The 18,265-nt window shown below is 38.1% G+C and overlaps 1 protein-coding gene across 10 annotated transcripts in view; it reads left to right on the top strand.

Moving 5' to 3' along the window:
* CEP170 (centrosomal protein 170) overlaps nt 1-18,265 on the top strand; it is a 142,112-nt gene that overhangs the window by 23,643 nt on the left and 100,204 nt on the right. For all 10 annotated transcript variants that reach the window (XM_049713481.1, XM_049713506.1, XM_049713495.1 and 7 more), the window contains exon 2: nt 8,972-9,117. In XM_049713481.1, coding sequence (XP_049569438.1) covers nt 9,013-9,117 — 105 coding nt within the window. In that variant the 5' untranslated portion in view covers nt 8,972-9,012. The remainder of the gene's footprint in view (nt 1-8,971; nt 9,118-18,265) is intronic.

The following is an 18,265-nucleotide window of genomic DNA, read 5'->3' as shown; positions in this document are numbered from 1 at the left end:
TGGTAGTCTTATCACCTAACAATATTAGGTCTTCAAATCTGTGAGTACAGAATGCCCTTACATTTATTTAGGTCTCCTTTAAATTCTCTCAGCAGTGTTTTTTATTTTTCAGGGTATAAGTCTTGGATCATCTTGGTTATATCTTCCTAATTATTTTATTCTTTTTGATGCTGTTATAAATGGAATTTTCTTCTTAATTTCCTTTTCAGATTGTTCATTGCTAATAACTAGAAATGAAACTGATTTTTTACTTAATTTTATATCCTGCAATTTCTCTGAATTCATTCATTAGCTGTGGTAGTGTGGGTTTTGTGGTTGTTTTGGTAGACTTTTTAGAGTTCTCTACATATAAGATCATGTCGTCTTTGAACAGAGGTGATTTTACTTCTTCCATTTAATTTTGATGCCTTTAATTTCTCTTTCTTACCTAATTACTCTGGCTAGGACTTCCAGTACATTGTTAAATAGAAATGAAACCAGGTGTTCTTTTCCTGTTTCTGATTTTAGGGGCACAGGTTTTAGTCTCTTACCATTGAGTATGAATTTAGCTGTGGGCTTTTCATATTTGGCCTTTATCATGTTCAAAGAGTTTCCTTCTCTTCCTACTTTACTGAGTGTTTTTATCATGAAAGGATTTTGAATATTGTCAAATACTTTTTCTGCATCAGTCTGCATAATTAACTAATACAATTTCTGATCATTTTTTCCTTTCTTTTTATGATTATACTCTTATTACCTTGATTCATTTTTATATGTTGACCCGTCTTTTCATTCCAGGAATAAATCCCATGAAGCCATGGTATATAATCCTTTTTAATATGCTGCTGAATTCAGTTTGCCAGTATTTTGTTGAAGATTGTTACATCAGTAATATCTTAGTGTGGTTTTCTTTTCTTGTAGTTTCTATGTCTACCTTCGGTATCAGGTATTGCTGCCCTTATAGAATGAATTAGGATGTCTTCCCTCTTTGGTTTTTTGGAAGAGTTTGCGAAGAATTGGTGTTAATTCCTTTTTTTAAAAAATTGAGGTATAGTTGATTTACAGTATTGTGTTAGCTTCAGGTGTACGACATAGTGATTCAAAATTTTTACAGATTATACTCCATTTACAGTTATTACAAAATATTCCTGATGCTGTGCAATATATCCTTGAGGCTTATTTATATTATACATAATAGTTTGTACCACTTAATCCCCTACCCATATTCTGCCCCTCCCCCTTTCCTTTCCTCTCTCTCACTGGTGACCACTACTTTGTTCACTGTATCTGTGAATCTGTTTTTTCTTTGTTATATTCACTAGTGTATTTTTTAGATTATACATATAAGTGATATCACACAGTATTTGTCTTTCACTGACTTATTTCACTTAGCCTAATATCCTCCAGGTCCATACATGTTGTTGAAAATGGCAAAATTTCATTCTTTTTTATGGCTGAGTAGTATTTCATTCTATATAAATATATATTCACGTCTTCTTTATCCTTTCATCTTTTGATGGATGGACACATAGGTTGCTTCCATATTTTGAGTATTGTAAATAATGCTGCTATGAACATTGGGGTATATATTCAATATGTCTTTTTGAATTAGTGTTTTTGTTTTCTTCTGATACACACCCAGCAGTGGGGTTGCTGGATCCTATGGTAGTTTTATTTTGAGTTTTTTGAGGAACCTCCATACTGTTTTACAAAGTAGCTGTACCAATTGATATTCCCACCAACAGTGTACAGGGGTTCCGTTTTCTTGACATCTTTGCCAACATTTGTTATTTCTGGTCTTTTTGATGGTAGCCATTTTGACAGGTATGAGGTGATATCTCATTGTGGTTTCACTTTACATTTCTCTGTTGATTAGCAGAGTTCAGCACCTTTTCATGTTCCTGTTGATGTTGAGTTGCATGAGATCTTTGTATATTTACCCTTTATCAGATATATCATTTGGATATTAACCTTTTATCAGGTACATAGTTTGCACATATCTTCTTCCATTCAGTAGGATGCCTTTTCATTTTGTTGATAGTTTTCTTCACAATACAACAATGTTTTAGTTTGATGTAGTCACACTTGTTTATTTTTTTGTTTGTTTCCCTTGCTTGAGGACATATATCCAAAAAAATATTGCTAAGACCAATGTCAAAGAGTGTACTACCTGTGTTTTCTTCTAGGAGTTTCATGGTTTCAGGTCTTACATTTAAGTCTTTAATCCATTTTGAGTTTATTTTTGTATATGATGTGAGACAGTAGTCCAGTTTAACTCCTTTGCGTGTAGATGTCCAGGTTTATCAACACCATTTATTGAAGAGGCTGTCTTTTCTCCACTGTACATTCTTTCCTGTTTTGTCATGGATTAATTGACCATATAAGCATGGGTTTATTTCTGGGCTCTCTATTCTATTCCATTGATCTATGTGTCTTTTTTTAGGCCAGTGCCATACTGTTTTGATTACTATAGCCTTATAGTATGGTTTGAAATGAGGGAGTGTGATACTGCCAGCTTTGTTCTTCTGTCTCAATATTACTTTTGGCTATTCAGGGTCTTTTGTGTTTCCACACAAATTTTAGAATTATTCTAGTTATTTGCTTTTGGCATTATGGACATTTTAACAATATAAATTCTTAAAAATCCATGAACATGGTATATCTTTTCATTTGTATCATTTTCAGTTTCTTTCTTCAGTGTTTACAGTTTTCTGGTTACAGGTCTTTTACCTCCTTAGATTTATTCCTAGGTATTTTATTCTTTTTGATACAATGGGAAATCAGATTGTTTTCTTAATTTTTCTTTTTGATAGTTCATCATTAATATATAGAAATGCAGCAGATTTCTGTATATTAATTTTGTATCCTGCAAGTTTACCAGATTCATTAATGAGCTTTAGTAGTTTTCTGTTGACATCTTTAGGATTTTCTATGTGTCATATCACATTGTCTGCAAACAGTGACAGCTTTACTTCTTCCTTTCTGACTTGGATTCCTCATGTTTCTTTTTCTTCCCTGATGGTTGTTGCTAGGACTTCCAAAACTATGTTAAATAAAAGTGGTAAGAGTGGGAATCCTTGTGTTGTTCCTGATCTTAAAGGAAATGCTTTCTGCTTTTCACCGCTGAGTATGATGTTAGCTGTGGGCTTGTCATATATGGCCTTTATCATGTTGAGGTATGTTTCCCCCCAACACATTTTCTGGAGAGTTTTTATCATAAATGAATGTTGAATTTTGTCAAAAGCGTTTTTTGCATTTATTGAGATGATCATGTGGTTTTTTTTGTTTTTTTGCGGTACGCGGGCCTCTCACTGTTGTGGCCTCTCCCATTGTGGAGCACAGGCTCCGGACGTGCAGGCTCAGCAGCCATGGCTCACGGGCCTAGCTGTTCTGCGGCATGTGGGATCTTCCCAGACCGGGGCACGAACCCGTGTCCCCTGGATTGGCAGGTGGACTCTCAACCACTGCGCCACCAGGGAAGCCCGATAATGTGGTTTTTATTCTTCAGTATGTTAGTGTGGTATCACATTGATTGATTTGCAGATACTGAAAAGTCCTTGCATCCCTGGGTTAAATCCCATTTGATCACAGTGTATAATCTTTATAACGTATTGTTGGATTTGGTTTGCTAATATTTTGTTTAGGATTTTTGCATCTGGGTTCATCAGTGATATTGGCCTGTGATTTTTTTTTTGTTTTGTTTTTTTGGTAGTGTCTTTGTCTAGTTTTGCTATCAGGGTGATGCTGGCCTCATAAAATGGGTTTGGAAGAGTTCCTTCCTCTTTAGTGTTTGGAATAGTTTGAGGGTATTAACTCTTTTCATTAATTCTAAATGTTTGTTAGAATTCACCTGTGAAGCCGTATGGTCCTGAACTTTTGTTTGGAGGTTGTTTTTTTTCCTTAAATTACTGATTCAATTTTATCTAGTAATTGGTCTGTCAGTCTTTTCTGTTTCTTCCCAGTTCAGTATTGGGAAAATTGTACATTTCTGGGAATTTGTCCATTTCTTCTAGGTTGTCTGTTTTGACATAATATTGTTCACATTAACTTTTATGATCCTTTGAGTTTCTGTGGCATTGGTTGTAACTTCTTTTTCACTTCTGATTTGGGCCCTCTTTTTTCTTGATGAGTCTGGCTAAAGGTTTATCAATTTTGTTTATCTTTTCAAAGAACTAGGTTTTAGTTTTGTTGATCTTTTTTATTGTTTTTTAGTCCCTTTTTCATTTATTTCTGCTCTGATCTTTATGATTTCTTTCCTTCATCTAACTTTGGGTTTTGATTGCTTTTCTTTTGGTAGTTCCTTTAGGTGTAATGTTAGGTTGTTTGAGATTTTTCTTGTTTCCTGAGGTAAGCTTGTATCACTATAAACTTCCATCTTTCAACTGCTTTGGCTACATCCCATAGATTTTGGATCATTGTGTATTCATTTTCATTTGTCTACAGGTATTTTGGGGTTTCTTTGATTTCTTCAGTGACCTATTAGTTGTTTAGTAACATATTGTTAAGCCTCCATCTGTTTGTGGTTTGGGTAGTTTTTTTCTTATAGTTGATTCCTAGTCTCGTAGCATTTTGGTGGAAAAGATGTTTGATATGACTTCAGTATTCTTAAATTTACTGAGACTTATTTTGTGGCCTAGCATGTCACCTATCCTGGAGAATATTCCATATGCACTTGAAAAGAATGTATCCTGCTGCTTTTGGATGGAATGTTCTATATATATCTATTAAGTCCATTTTAATGTATCATTTCAGGTTAATGTTTCCTTATTGATTTGCTGTCTGGATGATCTGTTCATTGATGTAAGTGGGGTGTTAAGCAAAAAGTTAGAAAATGTAAAGAGCAAACAGAGCTGAAGAATATGTAACTGAAATTTTAAAATATGTTAGAAGGAATCAGCAGTAGGTTAGATGATACAGAGGAACAGTCAGCAAACTGGGAGACAGAGTAGTGGCAATCACCCAAGCTCAACAGAAAAATGTTTAAATTTAAAATGAGGATGGATTAAGAGACCACTGGCACAAAGTCAGGTGTAAAAACATTAACACTATAGGGGTCCTAGAAGGAGAAGAGAGAGAGAAAGGGGCAGAGAACATATTTGAAGATATAACAGCTGAAAACTTCCCTAACCTAGGAAAGGAAACAGACATCTAGGTCCAGGATGTAGAGTCTGAAATAGGATCAACCCAAAGGGCACCACACCAAGATACATTGTAATTAAAATGGCAAAAATTAAAGATAAAAAGAGGTTATTAAAAGCAGCAAGGGGGGCTTCCCTGCTGGTACAGTGGTTGAGAGTCCACCTGCCGATGCAGGGGACACAGGTTAATGCCCCGGTCCGGGAAGATCCCACATGCCACGGAGTGGCTAGGCCCGTGAGCCATGGCCGCTGAGCCTGCGCGTCCGGAGCCTGTGCTCTGCAATGGGAGAGGCCACAGCAGTGAGAGGCCCACGTACTGAAAAAAAAAAAAAGCAGCAAGGGATAAGCAACAGTTACACATAAGGAACTGAGCTGATTTTTTAGCAGAAACTCTGCAGGTCAGAAGGAAGTGACACAATATATGTAAAGTGATGAAAGAGAAAAGTCTACAAACCCGAAAACTCTACCTGTCAAGGTTCTCATTCAGATTTGATAGATCAAAATTTTACAAACAAGCAAAAACTAAAGGAGTTCAGCACCACCAAACAAACTTTACAAGAACGTTAAAGTGACTTCTTTAAGCAAAAAAGAAAGGCCACAACTAGAAACAGTAATCTTTATTATTTTCTTGCTTCAGTTACTTTTGGGTTTGGTTTCCTTAAGATGTGCGTTTAGATTATTGATTTGATATCTTTTTTTTGCTTTTTTTTTTTTTATAGTAGTTACAGCTGGAAATTTCTCTATTAGGACTGCTTTTGAGCACATCTTACAAGTTTTGTTATTCTGTATTGTTCTTTTCATTTGTTTCAATTTATTTTTTAATTTTCTTATGATTGCTTCTTTTACCCACTCATTGTTAAAGAGTGTGTTGTTTAGTTTTTACATATTGAGAATTTTCCAGCTTTCCTGCTGTTATTGATTTCTAATTTCATTAGATTGTGATTAGAAAAGTTGTTTTGTAATATTTCCATCTTTTCATTAAGTCTTGTTTTAGGCCTAACATTATGGTCTATTATGGAGAATATTCTTTGTGCACTTGAAAAGAATGTGATTCTGCTATAGTTGAGTGGAGTGTTTTGTATGTATCTGTTAGGTCAGATTGGTCCATAGTGTTATCAAGTCTTCTCTTTCTTTATTGATCTTCTGTCTGGTTGTTTTTCATAGTTGAAAATGGGGCATTGAAGTCTTCACTGTTACTGTTCTACTGTCTACTTATCTTTTTAATTTTGTCCATTTTTGCTTCATATATTTTGATGTTCTGTTAGGTGTGTATATGTTTGCAGTTTTTATATCTTCTTGCTGTGTTGAACCTTTTATCAATATATAATGATCTTTGTCTTTTGTAAGCTCTTTTGAATTTAAATCTATTTTATTTGACATTAACATAGCCACCTCATTCTTTTGATTCCGGTTTGCATGGAATTTCTTGTTTTATCCTTTTACTTTCAACCTCTTTGTGTCCTTACATATACAGACTCTCTCTCATAGACAGGATCCTTTTGTTTTATCCAGCTTGCCTTTTTCTTCATTTTACTAGGAGAATTTAATACAAAGGTTTTATGAGGAAGTACCTTGAAATACATAAGTGTTTGAACTGATCCATTAGTTTTCCTTATCGTAGCTTCTTTCCAAATTCATAAAGTTACCAAGAATATCCTTTTAGCCATTTCATCTGAGAGTATGGAAACATTAGCGTATCATATGTTGTTTGATGAACTATACAATGCTCATTTGTCCAGGGATTGTTTGGAGGCATATCCAGAGTTAGATTAGCATGACTATGGAGACTTTTGCCCCTTTTCTTTAGCTTCTGTTGAATCATATCTGGTGTTTGTAATTTTAATAGTATATAACCTGAAGTTTGAAATCAATGCAATTAGAATGAAGTAACCAAACTACAGGTATGGAGAGCAGACATTATCATTGAGAATTCACTTCTTTTAAGAGTAGCTAACGTTCTTGAGTCAATCTGGAAAAAAGAAAAGGAAACGATTATGACACTAAAGAAAATGGGGATAATATATGATCATTGAGATATTTTATTATATTTTGAATAGCTAGTTTATTTTAATGTTATTTTATTTCAAAATCATATGATAAAAGAAGCAGTTTTCTAGAAGTATACTGAATAGGGCCCCTGGAGTTTTCTCTGTTCCTTCCCAGTCTCACTAATACAAAGAGAATGAGAGGAGGCTACTTGGGAAGAGAAGTTGAGAAAGTTTTGGAAGAGGGGGAGCTGTGGGAGGAAGAAATAAAGAAAAAAAGGAATTCTCATAGAATCTTGGAAAGGCTTGGGAATGTGAGATACCAGTTATCTTGGAAGACAGGGTGGACTGAAACCAAGAAAATCAGTTGAAGTTCATATAAAGAACTAGTAGGCTCCATTGCCCAAACCCCTAGTCCCACAGAAGATTAGAGGTTTATTATCTGAAGATACTAAATCAGAGAGACTCTAAACATGTGACCCTCAAGCTCATTCAAGGGTGGGATAAGGTGCTATGCTTAACCAAGGAGATAAATACATAGAAACTCTTCACATGGAATGGTGAGGTTCCCCCCAGTTATTTCTTCTTGACTTGGCTTCCACAGCATCATCAGTGTGCTTTTGCCCACTTTGGGAGGAGATTGGAGGATTCTCCTGTGGGTAAACTGAACTGTTCCAGATGGTGAAAAAGTAAACTATAGATGTTGACCTTTTTCCCAAAGAAAAAGTGAGCTTGCATCTTCTTCTATAGCTGGATTCTCTCCTTGTTGGACTTTTTGTTAATATAAGCTTCCTTTATCTACAATTTGTAGTTCTGTAACACATAACAGCCTTAGGTTTAATTATACAAATAAATGTTACCATTCTGAGATGAAGAAACTGGAAAAAGGGGAACAATTTCAACAAAATTTCAATTGTGTATTTCTGAAAATACTCAAGTGAGTATATTGGACTTATCAGTGTACTTTTTTTTTTTTTTTTTGGTACGCGTGCCTCTCACTGCTGTGGCCTCTCCCGCCATGGAGCGCAGGCTCCGGACGCGCAGGCTCAGTGGCCATGGCTCACGGGCCCAGCCGCTTCACGGCACGTGGGATACCCCCAGACCGGGGCACGAACCCGCGTCCCCCGCATCGCCAGGCGGATTCTCAACCACTGCGCCACCAGGGAAGCCCTATCTGTACTTTTAAAAAGATACTATATTTCAGTAAATTATACTCACCTTTTGTGCATTATAGTCAGTGACGAAGCAAATCACTGCACATCTCTCAATGGCTTAAAACAGCACTAATTCTATTTTTCAGCTAAGGGTTGAATGATATACTGAGGGCCTGCTTCAAGTTCTGTGTTAGATACACATCTGTTCTACATGTGTCTCATTCTTGAAGTAATGGGCTAGCTAGGGCGTGTTCTTTCTATGGTAATGGCAGAGGTACAAGAGGTCAAACCCAATTGCCCAAGCACATTTTAGCTTCCACTTGCATCACAGCTATTAACACCATTCCATTGGCCAAAACAAGTCATGAGGCAGAGCCCAGATTTATGGAGTGGGAAGTTTTACTCCCACCTTTAATTGGAGGAATTGCAAAGTCATAGGGCAAAGGTTATATCGTTTATGGCTGTACTTGAGATGTAATAAGATCTGGGACTGTAATCTTTGCAAAGTGAACTCTTAATGGAGTCCATAGACTTACTTTACTGCTGAAAATTTGGTAGATATGTTGTTTCCTGGGACCCGTGGCCTGTCTTATTTATGTAGTCAGGGGTAAATGTTGAATGCAGTTCTATTCCAAGGCCTAGTTATAGGGTTTGGTGAATAGATGCTAAAGTTGAAAATATCTAAATGTATGTTTTTCTGAATCTCTCTCTGCAGGATGACGTAGCTTTGCCAAAGACTTAGAAGCTAAGCAGAAAATGAGCTTAACATCCTGGTTTTTGGTGAGCAGTGGAGGCACTCGCCACAGGCTGCCACGAGAAATGATTTTTGTTGGAAGAGATGACTGTGAGCTCATGTTGCAGGTAATTGCATCTGCCTTCTGTATGTGTCTACTCAAAACCTGGAACTGACATGAAATATTTTTCTACTCCTTTGGAGAGCAACTCTACTTAACATTTGAACTTTCCAGCTCTCCCTCTTTAAGCTCTAGTTACTAGTTTAATAAATTTTCTCCCCTTGTATCATTTAAAACTAAGTTCTAAGTCTTGGAGATTATATTTTGAAAAATGAGAACTTTGAGTAGAGAAGTTTGTTTTTAAGAAGTAAGAAGTTTCACATTATACACTTTTAAAATAAGACTTGTAAGTAATTCATAAAATTAGCATAGAAGGAAGTAAAACTGAATTTTAATTATGGGTACTTAATTGATACTGGAATTAATCTTTCTTTTCGAGGTTTTCATTATGATATCTTCCAGTAGTTTGAGCATACAGATTGTTGGCATTTACTGAATTATGTATAAAGGAGTTACTTTTAAAACATACTTTGACGATTTTTTAAAATTAATTTATTTTTTATTTTATTTATTTATTTTATTTATTTTTGGCTGTGTTGGGTCTTCGTTGCTGCACGTGGGCTTTCTCTAGTTGCGGTGAGCGGGGGCTGCTCTTCATTGCAGTGCGCGGGCTTCTTATTCCGGTAGCTTCTCTTGTTGCAGAGCACAGGCTCTAGGCGCAGGGGCTTCAGTAGTTGTGGCCTGCAGGCTCTAGAGCGCAGGCTCAGTAGTTGTGGCACACAGGCTTAGTTGCTCCGCGGCATTTGGGATCTTCCCGGACCAGGGCTCGAACCCCTGTCCCCTGCGTTGGCAGGCGGATTCTTGACCCCTGCACCACCAGGGAAGCCCTTTTAAGATGTTTTTGAGCAAAGTAATTAGAAAAATGGATCCCCTGGTTTTTGAGATTTAGTTACTTTAATAGGTCCTGGCAATCTAGAATAGAATCTTATCCACTTGCCCTCCCCCCTTTTGTTGGTAAAAAAACTGTAAACAAGTACTTAGAATAGAGAGATTTGTTCTGTTAGCCCAGAGTTTCTCAACTGGGGTGATCCTGCCTCCCCCTAATTCCCCCAAAAGATATTTGGCAGTATTCGAGACATTTTGATTTTTTTTTTTTAAGAGACAGTTGATTTTTTTAAATGTATTTATTTATTTATTTAGTCATTTATTTATTTATTTAGGCTGCCCCAGGTCTTAGTTGCGGCATATGGGATCTTCGTTGCCTCATGCAGGATCTTTAGTTGCAGCATGCAGACTTCTTAGTTGCAGGATCTTTAGTTGCACTGGGATCTAGTTCCCTGACCAGGGATTGAACCTGGGCCCCCTGCATTGGGAGCGCATAGTCTTACCCACTGGACAACCAGGGAAGTCCCCATTTTGATTTTTGTGCATGGTAGAGGGTTGGAGGTGGTTGCTACTGACATTCAGTAGGCAAAGGTCAAGAGACCAGGGGAGGTTGTAAACATCCTACAGTATATAACATACTTCTTCATACCCCCTGTACCACCCCCACCAAACACACCCAACAAAGAATTATTTGGCCAAAAATATCAATAGTGCTGAGACTGAGAAACCCTACATTGTCCCCAGAAAAGTCAGATCTGCATATGTTTACATACGTTTTTACTTTAAAAGTAAAGAACTTATTTTATAGTTTTGAGACAGTAAAAGTAAAGCCACTATATAGCTATATGAGTATATGAGTTACATGTATAAAGAAACCTTATTTAAAGAAATTCAATGAGAGAAATAGAATAGTACAGAGATTTTTCTGGGCTCCTCAGTGAGATGGAGTAGTGAGACTAGCAACTGAGAAGGCAGTAATGATTCTGTTTGGATGCCCCTTGTAACTGAAACATATCTTAAGTTCATACTGGGGGGAACTCATTCATTAGAGTGGAAGAGGTACTTTCTGTGTGGCATTTGTGTCAACTAGCAGAGCAGTGTCTTAGGAAATGTGGGAATGGCTGTTTAGGAACTTGCAGAATAAATCTTTTCTTACATGGAGATAAGGTTAAGGGACATGACTGGTAAGGTGTCTGTGTCCTGGATTATGTGTAACAAATGTAAGTTGTCTGACAATTTGTGAGGTGGAGGGAGGAAGCTGAAAGTCCAAGGAGACCAAGATGGGTTCCAATTCACAGGACACACCATTGGAGAGGAAAGAGCTACATAGAGAAAGAACTCTGTGGAGGATTACCCTTGAGTATGCAGTTGAGTACTGATCAGCACACATATGTGAAGAAACTACCCAAGGGCAGGGGAAAAAAATCCCACTCAAATTAGAGTTAACAGTATCCGGCACTAACAGGGTCAGGAATGGTGCCTGTTGCTAACAGCCAGACTGGAAAACCTCACAATTCACAGAGAATTGGTCTCTTCCCCTTAGTAGTGGGGAAATAATTAACCCTAGTCTGAGTTCTACTCTTATCTCAATCTTAAAAACAATACTCAAAAGGGTCACACTGTTTTTAAGTAACTTAGCTGTGTCCCAGACCAAAGTTCAAGAATATTTATAGGAATACAGAAATACAAAGGTAAAATTCCCAGTGTTTGTTAGCCAATAAAAAATTATCAGGCCTGTAAAGAAGCAGGAAAATGTGACCCATAATGAAGATTGATTAAAGATTTTCTGTTTCTGAAGAGTTTGGCAAAGTTTGGCAAAATTTAAAAATGGCAAAACAATCTTGAAAAAGAAGAATAAAGTTGCACAACTCACACTTCTCAGCTTCAAAATTTATTACAAAGCTGGCAATACTGGAATAAGGGTAGACATACAGACAAATGGAACAGAATGAAGAGTTCAGAAGGAAACCCATATATCTATGGCTGTTACAGTTTGAATTGTGTCCCCCACCCCCAAAGATGTATCAAAGTCCTAATATCCCATACTTGTGAATGTGATCTTATTAGGAAATAGGGTCTTTGAGGATGTGATCAAGTTAAATGAAGTCATTAGGGTGGACCTTAAGCAAATATAACTTGGTGTCACATGATGAGGAGAAGACAGACACAGAGAGAAGACAGCCATGTAAAGACAGAAGCAGAGATTAAGAGTTATGCTACCAGAAGCTAAGGAAACCTGGGGCTACCAGAAACTGGAAGAGGCAAGGAAGGATTCTTCCCTGGAAGTTTTGGAGGAAACATGGCCCTGCCAACTCCTTGATTTTGGACTTCATGAATCCAGAACTTTGAGAGAATAAACTTGAACTGTTTTAAGCCACTCAATTTATGGTACTTTTTTATGGCAGCCCAAGGAAACTGCTACAGTAGGTTTTTGAGAAGGGTGCCAAGTCCATTCAGTAGAGGAAAGAGTGGTCTTTCCAACAGATAAAGCTAGGACAACTGGATTTCTACATGTAAAAGAATGAATTTGGACCCCTACCTTACAACATATATAAAAATTAACTCAAAATGGATCAGTGACCTGAATATAAGAGCTAAAGCCATAAAACTCTTAGAAGAAATCATAGGGATAAATCGTCATGACCTTGGATTTGGCAGTGGATTCTTAGATATGGTACCAATAGCACAAAAACAAAAGAAAAAGTAGGTAAATTGGACTTCATCAAAATTAGAAGCTTGTGCATCTAAGGATACTATCAAGAGAGGAAAAAGACAACTCTCAGAATTGGAGAAAATATTTGCAAAACCATACATATCTTATAATATCCAGAGTATATAAAGAACAACTACAACTCAACAACAAATATACAAACAGCCCCCTTAAAAAATGGTCAAAAGAGTAGACATTTCGCCAAAGAGATATAAAAATGGCTAATAAGCACATGAAAGTCACTCAACATCATTTGTCATTAAGAAATGCAGATCAGAACCACAATGAAATACTGCTTCATATCTACTGGGATGGCAATAATGTTAAAGAAAAAAAAAAAGAAGATAAGTGTTGGTAAGGGTATGGAGAAATTGAAAGTCTTGTACTTTGCTGGTGGGAATGTGAAAAATGGGGTAGCCGCTGTGGAAAACAATTTAGTGGTCCCTCAAAAAGCTAAACAGAATTATCATATGACCCAGCAATTCCACTAGTAGGCTATACCCAGAATAATTGAAAGCTAGGACTCAAACAGATACTTGTATTTAAGTCAGTGTTCATTGTAGTGTTATTCACAGTAGCCAAAAGGTGACAACAACCCAAGTGTCCAGCAGCAGATGAAGGGATAAACAAAATACAGTATATGTCAATACATATAATGGATTATTGTTCAGTTACAAAAAGAAACGAAGTTTGAATACATGCTGCAACAGAAATGAACCTTGAAAACATTATGCTAAATGAAATAAGCCAGAAACAAATGACAAATGTATGATTCCACTTACATGAAATATCTAAAAGAAGCAAATTCATAGAGATACAAAGTAGATTAGTGGTTACCAGTGGCTGGAGGAAGGAGGGTTGAAGAGTTATTGCTATACAGTTACAGTTTCTGTTTGGAGTGATGAAAGAATTTTGGAAAGGGGTATGGTTTGGGGTGTTAAATTTTGGAATTGGATATTGTGCAATGGTGATGATTGCACAACATTGTAAATTTAATTAATGCCACTGAATCGTACAATGAAAATGGTTAAAATGACAAATATTATGTTATATATATTTTACCACAGTGAAAAATCTAGAGGGAAATCAATGGCAATAGAATTTTAAAATATCATTGAATCAGTTCAGGTATTATAATCAAAATAATGCCTTTATAACAAATTAAAAGAAAATCAATAATTTTTAAAGCACAAAAACCACTATTACCACTATAAGAAGTCAAACATTAAAATAACATTTTTTATTTAAAATTCATCAATGTGTCTGATGTGGGCATCTGTTCTACTTATGACTACTTTTAAATTTATGCTTTATTTAAAAAATAAAATATAAAGTTGGTGAAACTCCATGATCAGACAAGAGAAAAACCAGTTTTGACCTGTTACTCAGACTCCACCTCTAGAGATACTTCTGCCCTTAATCTGATAGGAGCATACTCCTTTTAGCACTACCCTGGACACAGTGTATTGTCTGAAAAAGTTCCATGATTTGATCACCGTCATGGTTACCTGGTAGTCAGAATCAGTGCTACAAATTAATGGAACTCCTCTTAGTACAGAAAGACACATCTTTTGTATGGAAGTAAGAACAAGTATTTGCAAATTGTATTTAGTTTTGTTTTTTTTCGCGGTACGCGGGCCTCTCACTGTTGTGGCCTCTCCCGTTGCGGAGCACAGGCTCTGGACGCACAGGCTCAGTGGCCATGGCTCATGGGCCTAGCCTCTCCGCGGCATGTGGAATCTTCCCGGACCGGGGCACAAACCCGTGTCCCCTGCATCGGCATGCGGACTCTCAACCACTGCGCCACCAGGGAAGCCCTATATTTAGTTTTTAAATGGTTTAGTCGAGGAGCTTCAAGGTGGCGAAAGAGTATGACATGGAGATCACCTTCCTCCCCACAAATACATCAGAAATACATCTATCTACATGTGGAACAGCTCCTACACAACACCAACTGAACGCTGGCAGAAGACCTCAGACCTCCCAAAAGGCAAGAAACTCCTACACGTACCTGGGTAGGGCAAAAGAAAAAAGAAAAAACAGAGGCAAAAGAATGGGGGATGGAACCTGCACCAGTGGGAGAGAGCTGTGAAAGAGGAAAGGTTTCCACACATTAGGAAGCCCCTTCGTGGGCGGAGACTGCGGAGCTTCGGAGCCACGGAGGAGAGTGCAGCAACAGTGGTGCAGAGGGCAAAGTGGAGAGATTCCTGCACGGAGGATCGGTGCCGACCAGCACTCACCAGCCCAAGAGGCTTGTCTGCTCACCTGCTGGGACGGGTAGGGGCTGGGAGCTGAGGCTCGGGCTTCCGTCAGATCCCAGGGAGAGCACTGGGGTTGGCTGTGTGAACACAGCCTGAAGGGGGCTAGTGTGCCACGGCTAGCCTGGAGGGAGTCTGGGAAAAAGTCTGGAGCTGCTGAAGAGGCAAGAGACTTTTTCATGCCTCTTTGTTTCCTGGTGCGCAAGAAGGGGGATTCAGAGCGCCGCTTAAAGGAGCTCCAGAGACGGGTGTGAGCTGCAGCTATCAACACGGACCCCAGAGACGGGCGTGAGATGCTAAGGCTGCTGCTGCATCCACCAAGAAGCCTGTGTGCAAACACAGGTCACTATGCACACTACCCATCCCGGGAGCCTGTGCAGCCTGCCACTGCCAGGGTCCTGTGATCCAAGGACAACTTCCCCAGGAGAACACACAGCGCACCTCAGGCTGGTGCAATGTCACGCCGGCCTCTGCCGCCACAGGCTCTCACAGCATTCTGTACCCCTCCCTCCCCCTGGCCTGAGTGAGCCAGGGCCCCCGAATCAGCTAACCCGGTCCTTACTGAGTGAAGAACAGATGCCCTCAGGTGACATACACGCAGAAGTGGGGCCAAATCCAAAGCTGAAACCCAGAAGCTGTGCGAACAAAGAAGAGAAAGGGAAATCTCTCCCAGCAGCATCAGGAGCAGTGGATTAACTCACCACAGTCAACTTGATGTACCCTGCATCTGTGGAATACTTGAATAGACAACGAATCATCCCAAATTGAGGAGATGGACTTTGGGAGCAATGATATATATATTTTTTTTTTTTCCCTTTTTCTCTTTTTCTAAGTGTGCATGTGTATGCATCTATGTGTGATTTTGTCTGTATAGCTTTGCTTTTACCATTTGTCCTAGGGTTCTGTCTGTCTTTTTTTACTATAGTTTTTAGCACTTCTTGTCATTGGTGGGTTTGTTTTTTGGTTTGGTTGCTCTCTTCTTTCTTTCTTTCTTTTTTATTACTTTAAAAATTTTTTTTAAATAATTTTTGTTTTTTATTTTAATAACTTTTTAATTTAATTTAATTTTATCTTCTTCTTTCTTTCTTTCTATTTCTTCTCCATTTTATTCTGAGCCGTGTGGATGACAGGCTCTTGGTGCTCCACCCAGGTGTCAGGGCTGTGCCTCTGAGGTGGGAAACCCAAGTTCAGGACATTGGTCCACAACAGACCGCCCAGCTCCAGGTAATATAAAGCAGCGAAAATATCCCAGAGATCTCCATCTCAACGCCAAAACCCAGCTCCACTCAACGACCAGCAAGCTCCAGTGCTGGACACCCTATACCAAACAACTAGCAAGACAGGAACACAACCCCACCCATTAGCGGAAAGGCTGCCTAAAATCATAATAAGGCCACAGACAGACACCCCAAAACACACCACCAGATGTGGACCTGCCCACCAGAAAACAAGATCCAGCCTCATCCACCAGAACACAGGCCCTAGTCCCCTTCATCAGGAAGCCTACACAACCCACTGAAACAACCTTAGCCACTGGGGGCAGACACCCAAAACAACGGGAACTATGACTTGCAGCCTACGAAAAGGAGACCCCAAATGCAGTAAGGTAAGCAAAATGAGAAGACAGAGAAGCACACAGCACATGAAGGAGCAAGGTGAAAACCCACCAGACCTAACAAATGAAGAGGAAATAGGCAGTCTACCTGAAAAAGAATTCAGAATAATGATAGTAAAGATGATCCAAAATCTTGGAAATAGAATGGAGAAAATACAAGAAACATTTAACAAGGACCTAGAAGAACTAAAGAGCAAACAAACAGTGATGAACCACACAATAAATGAAATTAAAAATTCTCTAAAAGGGATCAATAGCAGAATAACTGAGGCAAAAGAATGGATAAGTGACCTGGAAGATAAAATAGTGGAAGTAACTACTGCAGAGCAGATTAAAGAAAAAGAAATGAAAAGAATTGAGGACAGTCTCAAAGACCTCTGGGACAACATTAAACACACCAACATTCGAATTATAGGGGTCCCAGAAGAAGGAGAGAAAACGAAAGGGACTGAGAAAATATTTGAAGAGATATTAGTTGAAACCTTCCCTAATACGGGAAAGGAAATAGTTAATCCAGTCCAGAAAGCACAGAGAGTCCCATACAGGATAAATCCAAGGAGAAACACGCCAAGACACATATTAATAAAACCATTAAAAATTAAATACGAAGAAAAAGTGTTAAAAGCAGCAAGGGAAAAACAACAAATAACATACAATGGAATCACCATAAGGTTAACAGCTGATATTTCAGCAGAAACTATGCAAGCCAGGAGAGAATGGCAGGATATTTAAAGTGATGAAGGGGAAAAACCTACAACCAAGATTACTCTACCCAGAAACGATCTCATTCAGATTTGATGGAGAAATTAAAACCTTTACAGACAAGCAGAAGCTAAGAGAATTCAGCAGCACCAAACCAACTTTACAACAAATGCTAAAGGAACTTCTCTACACAGGAAACACAAGAGAAGGAAAAGACCTACAATAACAAACCCAAAACAATTAAGAAAAGGTAATAGGAACACACATATCGATAATTACCTTAAATGTAAATGGATTAAATGCTTCAACCAAAAGACATAGACTGGCTGAATGGATACAAAAACAAGACTCGTATATATGCTGTCTGCAAGACACGCACTTCAGACCTAGGGACACATACAGACTGAAAGTGAGGGGATGGAAAAAGATATTCCATGCAAATGGATATCAAAAGAAAGCTGCAGTAGCAATTCTCATATCAGACAAAATAGACTTTAAAACAAAGACTATTACAAGAGACAAAGAAGGACACTACCTAAAGATCAAGGGATCAATCCTAGAAGAAGATATAACAATTGTAAATATTTATGCACCCAACATAGGAGCACCTCAATACATAAGGCAAATACTAACAGCCATAAAAGGGGAAACCGACAATAACACAATCATAGTAGGGAACTGTAACACCCCACTTTCACCAATGGACAGATCATCCAAAATGAAAATAAATAAGGAAACACAAGCTTTAAATGATACATTAAAGAAGATGGACTTAATTGATATTAATAAGACATTCCATCCAAAAACAACAGAATACACTTTCTTCTCAAGTGCTCATGGAACATTTTCCAGGATAGATCATATCTTGGGTCACAAGTCAAGGCTTGGTAAATTTAAGAGAGTTGAAATCATATCAAGTATCTTTTCTGACCACAACGCCATGAGACTAGATATCAATTACAGGAAAAATTGTGTAAGAAATAAAAACACGTGGAGGCTAAACAATAAACTACTTAATAACCAAGAGATCACTGAAGAAATCAAA

The sequence above is a fragment of the Orcinus orca genome, chromosome 1, assembly GCF_937001465.1.
Source record: "Orcinus orca chromosome 1, mOrcOrc1.1, whole genome shotgun sequence".
NCBI lineage: Eukaryota > Metazoa > Chordata > Mammalia > Artiodactyla > Delphinidae > Orcinus > Orcinus orca.
This window is presented reverse-complemented; position numbering and strand designations above follow the sequence as displayed.